Source organism: Populus euphratica, unplaced genomic scaffold (genome assembly GCF_000495115.2).
Source record: "Populus euphratica unplaced genomic scaffold, PopEup_1.0 scaffold1.1, whole genome shotgun sequence".
Taxonomy (NCBI): Eukaryota; Viridiplantae; Streptophyta; class Magnoliopsida; order Malpighiales; family Salicaceae; genus Populus; species Populus euphratica.
In genome coordinates, this window is record NW_011499845.1 from 3,878,927 (window position 1) to 3,887,261 (window position 8,335).

General features: G+C 36.5%; 1 protein-coding gene across 6 annotated transcripts; it reads left to right on the forward strand.

Moving 5' to 3' along the window:
* Positions 1-2,228: 2,228 nt before the first annotated feature.
* On the forward strand, positions 2,229-7,879 carry LOC105121961 (uncharacterized). Of its 6 annotated transcripts, none has more exons than XR_841635.1 (9): positions 2,481-2,585; positions 3,198-3,261; positions 3,400-3,544; positions 3,636-3,709; positions 3,808-4,281; positions 4,530-5,075; positions 5,226-5,438; positions 5,843-7,310; positions 7,430-7,879. XR_841635.1 is itself a non-coding variant. In XM_011020858.1 (8 exons), exons 2-8 carry the CDS (start codon positions 3,214-3,216, stop codon positions 6,557-6,559), a joined length of 2,217 nt encoding a protein of 738 aa, XP_011019160.1. In that variant the 5' UTR covers positions 2,229-2,474; positions 3,198-3,213; the 3' UTR covers positions 6,560-7,879. The 6 variants fall into 6 exon arrangements, 4 of the variants coding, with proteins under 4 accessions (XP_011019160.1, XP_011019175.1, XP_011019152.1 ...); XR_841634.1 differs by having other exon boundaries at positions 5,843-6,882; positions 6,970-7,879; XM_011020858.1 differs by lacking the exon at positions 2,481-2,585 and adding an exon at positions 2,229-2,474 and having other exon boundaries at positions 5,843-7,879.
* The last annotated feature ends 456 nt before the right edge of the window (positions 7,880-8,335 follow it).

The following is an 8,335-nucleotide window of genomic DNA, read 5'->3' on the forward strand; positions in this document are numbered from 1 at the left end:
TTGAGATTTTAGTTTTTTATTGAGGTTTCATATTCTATTAATTTGAATTTTATTAAAATAATTTTGCATGGGAATGGACGCAACGGGAGTGAGAAATTTGGTTTGAATAGTGTAAACATTAGTGCTAATCTAATGAACCAAAAACCTAATGGTTTCTCCACAAGGTTTGTCCATGAAGAGTGAGTCAGGGCTTAAGATCAGGCCAAAAGGCATGGTCGATAGACAACAGACAAATATTTCAGTACCACCCCTTGCTGGTCCCGAGAGATAGAGAAGGTTAGGTTAGTCGAAAGATAGTTATCGATTTAAGAACACATGGTATCTTTGTTTTTTCAAGGTAAGAAGGGGTTGAGAAAATACCTCAAGCTAATATTTGAGTACTAGGTGCTTCATCTGCAATAAACCATGCCATACTCCCAGGAAAAAGCTCGAACAATCTTCAATAAAAGGGTACTTGTACCTGAAACCGACACATGTAGGTAAGTAAAGAATACCCAAGGACAAACTATCTAGGTGGTGGCTAAGTGGTAAGAACTTGGAATCAAGGGGTTTGCTCCCTTTGTGGTCTCAAGTTCGAGTCTTTGGTTGCTCATATGATGACCACTGGAGGCTTACATGGTCGTTAACTTCAAGGCCCGTGGGATTAGTCGTGGTGCGCGCAAGCTGGCCCGGACACCCACGTTAATCTAAAAAAAAAAAGAATACCCAAGGGCACGAGACAACTCTCTTAAAGGAACTTGGCAAAGTAGCCCTGTAATTTCAGGAGAAGGGGTGCCTCATTGCAAAGGGGTCGCAATGACCAGGCGGGGGCGACTGTTTACCAAAAACACAGGTATCTGCAAAGTTGGAAGACCATGTATGGGAGCTAATGTCTGCCCAGTGTCGGAAGGTCAAGAAAGTTTGTGACATGAAAACAGTGAAGCCGGCGACCGAAACCTAGTGAACAACAATCGTAGCTATAATGGTTTCAAAGTAGTAAAATTCCTTGTCGGGTAAGTTTCAACCTGCATAAAAAAGACAATGATCTGACTAAACTAGACAGGGTATTTTGTTGGATTGCAAATAAATTTTCAATCAAGTTTAATGTGATAGAGAAAAGGAACTTGGTGTTTTGAGTTTATTTTTTAATTTTGTGAAAAAAATGCAATCAATAGTCAATAATTAAAAAGACGACACTTGCATTTTTGAATTGAGAAATGCAAAAGAAGTTATAAAAAGAATTGTTAAAGGATGTGCTTCACTGTAAAAAACAAGAGATAAATGCACTAATAAATATATGATATCTATCGTGATGACACAAGTAGTCTTCTATTTTTTTTTTTTTTTTTATGAAAATAAAAAAAAACTTGTAAAAAAGAAGAAAATTATCTAGAAAAAAAATGACAAGAAAAAAAAAATTTCGTTAAATTATCTTTCACTCTTAATTTTTTTTTTTTTGCATCTTTTGGTTTATTGAATAAAAAATACATGCAATTAAAACAGAAATTATAATTAATATGGAAGGAGTGGTGAAAGACGTTTCTCTTTAATTAGAACTCTATTTTTTTATCCATGTATTGTTTGTTTTAATAAGCGTCGTTTTTTGAAAAGCTAAAAAAAATGATCATTAATATTACTATAAAAAAACTATTGTATTATTTGAAAACCTATGTCGGTTGGTTAATTATTTAAATATCATTTGACTTTTAAAAATCAACCCTACCTGTAAAAATGAAATAAAATCAAGGCCATAATAAAATAAAGATAAACTAGGTTGCAGAGATGGGCTCTCGCCTGACCCAAATAAAATAAGAGTTCACGGCGTTTTGATTGGACATTAATTTTATAAAACCAAACTATAATTATTAAATAAAAAGCAAATATATCAAAAAAAATGTATTAAAAAAATCGAGGTAAACAGTGTTTTCACCCCACTTTTTTAATGTTTTTTATGGTAACTAACGTCTTGAATCAGAGAGGAGAGAGAGAGAGAGAGAGAGCCTTGCAAATTATTCAATCGTTTCTGTTAACCGCCGTGAACTCTTCTTCTCAATTCGTGTTACTCAGAACAACAAAATCGACGCCGTTTCACCTCATTCCCCCTTTCACTTTCCCGCGAACCTTCCACGGGATACCCCCCCCCCCGGGTCTCCTATTAAAACTCGGGTCAATTTTGGCAATTCAGAAATTCAATAAACAAATAAAGAAAGAAATAGAAAAAACGTTTCTCATTGGATGCGAGTCCGTATCTACGCTTCTCTCGCCCTGCCTTCTCGATACATTAAAAAATCCGCCCTTTCAATTTCTCTTATTTCTTTTTACAGGGTCAGGGTTTCTTAGACGCGTTATCTTTGATTTTTATTATCTTATTAAAAAAATAAAGGAAGTTACCAAAGCCCCTCAATAACCTCTCAAAATTACAAAATCTTTCTTCCACTTGTTGAACAAAGTTTCTAGATAAAGTATGGCTAGGTTCTTCTGCTCTCTCTTCTCTGGTAATAAATTTAATTAATTATTTCACACTCGTTGCATAACTTCGCGTGTTATTTCTCTCTGTTCACTCTGTGTCCTTCAAGTTTCTATTATTTTTTGCCCGGATTTACTAAGTAAGCTTCTTCTTTTTTTATAATCCGAGTAAGCTTAATGGAAGACTTTTCTTTGCTAGTATTTGATTATTGGACATTCACGAGGGTTTTTCTTATTTTCTTTTTAGTTCTTGTTGAATTGTATATTCGACGGGGGAGTAGATATTTTGCTCTTTTTTTTTGGGAGGGGGCGGGATTTTTGTATGAATTTGAGATTCTTTTTTTGGTGGAGTTGTGGATTTTAGTGTTTTGTTGCTGTGCACGTGTTTAGGCTTTTCTCTTAAGTTAGTTCGAGTGGGTTTTTTTGGTGGAATTAATAATTTAGTCCGCGTGTAGGCTTGGCTCTTCTTTGTTAATTGTTTAGGTATCCTGATTTTTTTTTTTTTGTGTCATTGAACTGCTGAATTGGCTTCTTCTTGTTTCGAAATTACTGGGCTTAGCTATTTTCTGTGTTGTCCTAATTCTTTTTGCTGGAAGTGCTAATTGAAAAATTGAAGAGTATATCGCTGCTTGATATTTTCTTTATAACTGCAAAGTATTATTTCTGTGTTCAAGATATGCTATTTTAGTCTCGTTTGGATTGGTTCCTACCTACTTGGTCGATGCTTAAGATTTATGTATCCATTTCTTCAGGAGTGGCAATCTTGGAATGGTTATGAATAATGTTTCTGGACATGAAAATGCGGAAACTTATTCGGTATTTATCTTTGCTGTTCTACTTTTTAAAAAGAAACAAAGTCAAATTAAGTTTGAAAAGCTCTTCATGAAAATCGGTTTCTTTTTTCATGGCTATTTCTGATCGTTTGTTGACATTTTCTCATGTCTTGGATTTCAGATTCAAGGAGCTGAGTTAAATCCTATTTTGACAAGTCCAGCTGTTGAGCTAGTTGAAACCATGTACAACGAAGGAACCCCTGGGTTTGTGGCGGATCAGGGCTTGTTTTATCCTGCTGCCACTGAGTATGGTTACTACTGTACAGGTATTTTTTACCAGTCCTGTTTGAATATCTTATTGTGATTCTTTATGATATGATGCCTTATTTGTTCTCTGTATTGATTGAATGATGTCAGGATTTGAGACACCCGTCGAATGGGAGGACCATCAAAAGATTTTTGGTGCAGATGGTCCTGAAATCCAGTATGCGGTGAGTGAAATCTATCTGTCTCTCTCTTCTATATTTGTGTTCACATATGCTTCTGAATCATGTTCTGATATTTAAAATGTCCAATTTATCTTTTACAGGGTGCACAAACTGAATGTTTACCTTATGTATATTATGCACCTAGCTATGCATATGCACAGTCTCCATATAACCCATACAATCCTTACATACCTGGTGCTATGATAGGAGTTGATGGCCCGTATGCAGGGGAGCAACAATATTACACAGTTCCCCCTTATCAGGACCCTGTATCTTCATCTGGCTACATTCCTGTTGTTGTTCAACCAGAAGCCTTTCAAAATAGTTCAGCAGATCCTTTGTTAGATACTAGAACAGCACGCAATAGCAGACCTGATGGGAAAAGTTTAAAGCATGGCATTTCTTCATCATCTGCAGCCTTTGCTTGGAACCCCTCTAGACCTGCTTCAAACCAAACCAATTCTTTGAACAGGATATCTGAAGGGCCGAAGGCTAATGTTGGACCTGTTAAGCAATCACATGGAGGTGTTTCTTCTGGCAGCATTCTTACTCAAGCTTCATCACACGTCCTTCAGGTATGATTTCTTGCGTAATTAAGATAATATTTTGTGATGTTCCTTGATCCTTGTAAAGAATGTAAGCTGTTGGAAAGTTGCATGTTGTGTTGAGTATGCTGTGCTAGGACATCTGATGTTGGCATAGGCTAGATTAGTTTATAATGTGGATGCATTTTGGGGGTCCCTTTCATCAGTTATTGATTACGTCTGCAATGGACTGTTGTTCGATTTTGCTGAGAATCTTTCAAAATGTTTCTACTTTACAGGGTAGAAGTGCTCCTGGCCCGATGCATCCTATTGACTACATTTCAAACAGCAAAGTCCGATCTCATCAGAACCAATTAAAAGTCACTCTACCTGTCAGCAATGACTTTTCTAATTTTGGATCAAGTGCTTATGGCCGAACCTCAGTGGATAAACTTCGATCTAAGTTTCATGCTGGCAGAACTTTCAGTGATCTGAATGGAAATGCGGAGCTGTTGGGTGAGCAGAATCGTGGACCTAGGATCAACAATTTGAAAAACCAACCAGCTGTTAAAGCCGACACAACCAGAGTGAGAGATAATAATGGGCTAGGCAACATCGTTGTACAGACTGACCAGTACAACAAGGATGATTTCTCAACCGATTATGCAGATGCAAAGTTTTTTGTAATAAAATCGTATAGTGAGGATGATGTGCACAAAAGCATCAAATATAACGTGTGGTCATCTACACCTCATGGAAACAAAAAGCTGCACAGTGCATTTGAATATGCACAGAAACTAGATTTGGGAAGACCTAGAGGCTGCCCTATCTTTCTGTTTTTTTCTGTGAGTTCTATGTTAATGGATACCTCTTTGTTTTTTTAACAATTATCACTCTTTTCAAACTGGAGAATGGAGGAGACCTATATTAATTGTGTGAGTGTGATGTCTTCTGCACCCATTGTTCCTCACCGATGCAATCTTGTCTTCATACAGGTTAATGCTAGTGGTCAATTTTGTGGTGTTGCAGAGATGGTTGGTCCTGTAGACTTCAATAGAGACATGGACTTTTGGCAGCAAGATAAATGGAGTGGGAGTTTTCTTGTTAAGTGGCATTTTATTAAAGATATACCAAACTCAAGTTTGAGGCACATCATATTGGAGAATAATGAGAATAAGCCAGTGACTAATAGCAGAGACACTCAAGAGGTATGATGTGTGGGTTTCTTTTTCATTGTGGCTGGTGTTTCTGAGCACCTTAGTAAATGTTAGTCCCTGTCCAATCTGATACTAAAGCTCCTGCAGTTGGCTATAGTATACTTTTATTCCTCTATAATTCTTTTTATAGTAGCTTTGTGGGAACCAGCATGAATTTACTATTATATATGATACGAGAATCTCTGTATTATTACTTTGTAAAAGTTTTAACTCACTATCATGCCATCAAAAAAAGAAAAAAACAGAATCTAATTTTTATAGTCTGATAGTTATCTAATTTTTTTCTTCTTCTGGGTAATGATTTTTGTTTTGTTTACTGGGAACCCCTTTCCCCTTGGTTTATGTAAATGCAATTTGCTGGTTATTTCTTCTGATTGGATTTCTATTTCTCACAGATAATGTATAAGCAAGGTTTAGAGATGCTGAAGATGTTCAAAAATCACCCACTGAAGACTTCTATACTTGATGACTTTGTGTACTATGAGAATCGTCAGAAAATTATGCAGGAAGAAAAGGCCAGGCTTATGTTTAAAACCTTCCAATCCCCATTGTTTGTACCAGCATTAAATCCTGCCCATGAACTAAATGGTCTTGTGGAGCAGTCGCTGAACAAAGATGATGATATGACTGATCTTAACAGCTCGAAGAAAACTGAGGCAAACAAATATGAAAAGATTATGAATCCAAATTATCATAACAGCTGGAAAAAAACCGAGACAAACAAAGATGAGAAGATTATTGATCAGAATGAATTTAACAGCTTGAAGAACACTGGGACCTCTGCCACCAAGCAAGTTTCTTCAGATTCAAATGTTAACATTTCAAGCAGGGATAAAGATTCCGGGCAAGATACAGCTGATGCAGATGATGATAACAGACCTGTGTTAAAGATCGGCTCACTTGATATAAACCCGACACAGGTGGAATCTAAGCTCTCACCAAATGCTGCCAACAAATCTGCTGATATTGTCACAGTAGGATCGATGCCTGTTAAAGTTAACAGAATCGCTGAATCTTCTGATTATCTAACAGTGGGTACTATCCCACTTGATCCCAAGTCTCTAGAACTGGACAAAGGTGGTGCTTTTGGTAAACTGGGGTCTCAGTGCTGATGACATTGGAAGGTTTGCCATTGATGGGTTTTCTTCTTCAGTTTTTTCTATAAAATAGTATTGGCATAGCGGATCACTGTAAAAACGAGAATGGAATTATAGGGATGTGGGCTACAGAAGTTGGAAAATTCGAATTGGTTTGGTCGACTTTTGCTCTCTTTTGCTTCCTGCCCCCCTTGATTTACTTCATTCATAGCCCTTGTTTGGATCTACTAATTATATGTTTCGAATTTATTTGGGGTGGGATTTGCTGGTTTAAAAGGAAAAATACCATGCAACCTTAGCTCCTTCCTTCAAAGATACAAAGAATTCTGTCGTGCAATGTACGTTTGATTAAATTTGAAATTTGCTTGTTGTTGCTGTGCCTTCTGCTTGAAATAAGACCTTTTGAATTTGAGGAAATGCTGCAGGTTCTCTCTTTTATGATATGGGGGCATAAAGTGAGGAAAATGTCAACGAACCGATTTTGTAAATTTGTGCTTGAGAATAGAAGGTCCATAAACTAGCAGAGTCAAAGCCCTGGAGTTTAATTATGGAATGGACAGATACAAGGGATGTTAATAGATTGAGATTTTGCGATCTGCTTTGCTTAATCTCTTACAACAAGACACGTTGATAACAATCATCATCAAGTATTCCATTTGTTTAGGTAAATACATCTTCATTCGTGTGGTTTTCTTCTCTTTAAATACTGTTCTGGTTGAACTTCAGGTCCTCAGCTAGCTATTCGCTTCAAACTTCCAAGATAAAGGTATGTCATACTCATTGTAATTTAATCAATAAAAAAGGCTGGCTATTTTCTAATGATTGGAAAATGCTGCACCATTGCGGGTAGAGAGCTGAAATATTTGCCCCTTTGATATATTTCAGTAAATTGCAACTCTAACCAGCTTCATTCTGACTTGAGAACACAATCGAAGAGCAAAAACAAAAGAACTTCTACATGTTGATGTATGGTTTCATGATATTAGATTTTATCTGACTTTCATTATTTTCTGAATGAGTATAGGATATCTAAAGATTTTTCCTTGGATCCTTATCGGTGAGTATCTTCTCTTACTTGTTATTGGAGATTCTCATCGAGTGTTCTCTACGCAATCAATAAATCAGTGGCATCTCATTGGAGAATACCAAAGTTGTTTTTTACTCCATTGAAGAAGGTTTTGAAATCGGAGTGTCCGTCCCTGATCTGTTGTGTTATTTATTTAATTATTTGTTAGCTTCTTTGCCAGATTCCCTGGATGGGTTATTTGATGTATTTTAGTAGGGCATTTTTCATGTTTTGCTCATCAATCAGTATTAATTCTCTCTTAATTACAATGGTCATGATGTAGCTGATGGTTTGTTCCCAAGCTCTCTGTTCACCAAGAGCAAACGTATTTTTGTGATATGTCATTTTTACGAGGTGTTTGCTGGCAGCATCAAACAATCTGAATGGTGCCACCAGCATCGTGTTTTCACCCACGAAAAATAAAATAATTATTCTTGTGGATTTTTTTCACGAGATATCTTATAAATCTTGGAAACTCTTCATGTTTTTTTTTTCACCCGAAATGATCAATGCATTTTACTACCTTACTCATCTCTAATTATCTATAGATAGAGTTGTTATCTTTCTCCGCAAGTTTGTAGCTGTTATCGTGTAGAAGGCTTTTGCTGTTAGTGATTGGATATGCAACAATTGTCTTTCTTTTATCGCTTGGTTCTTTCTGACCAAGGGCACCTAGTGTGGAACTCATATGGAGCATGTGGTGATTTGAACTTCTGAGATTCCAA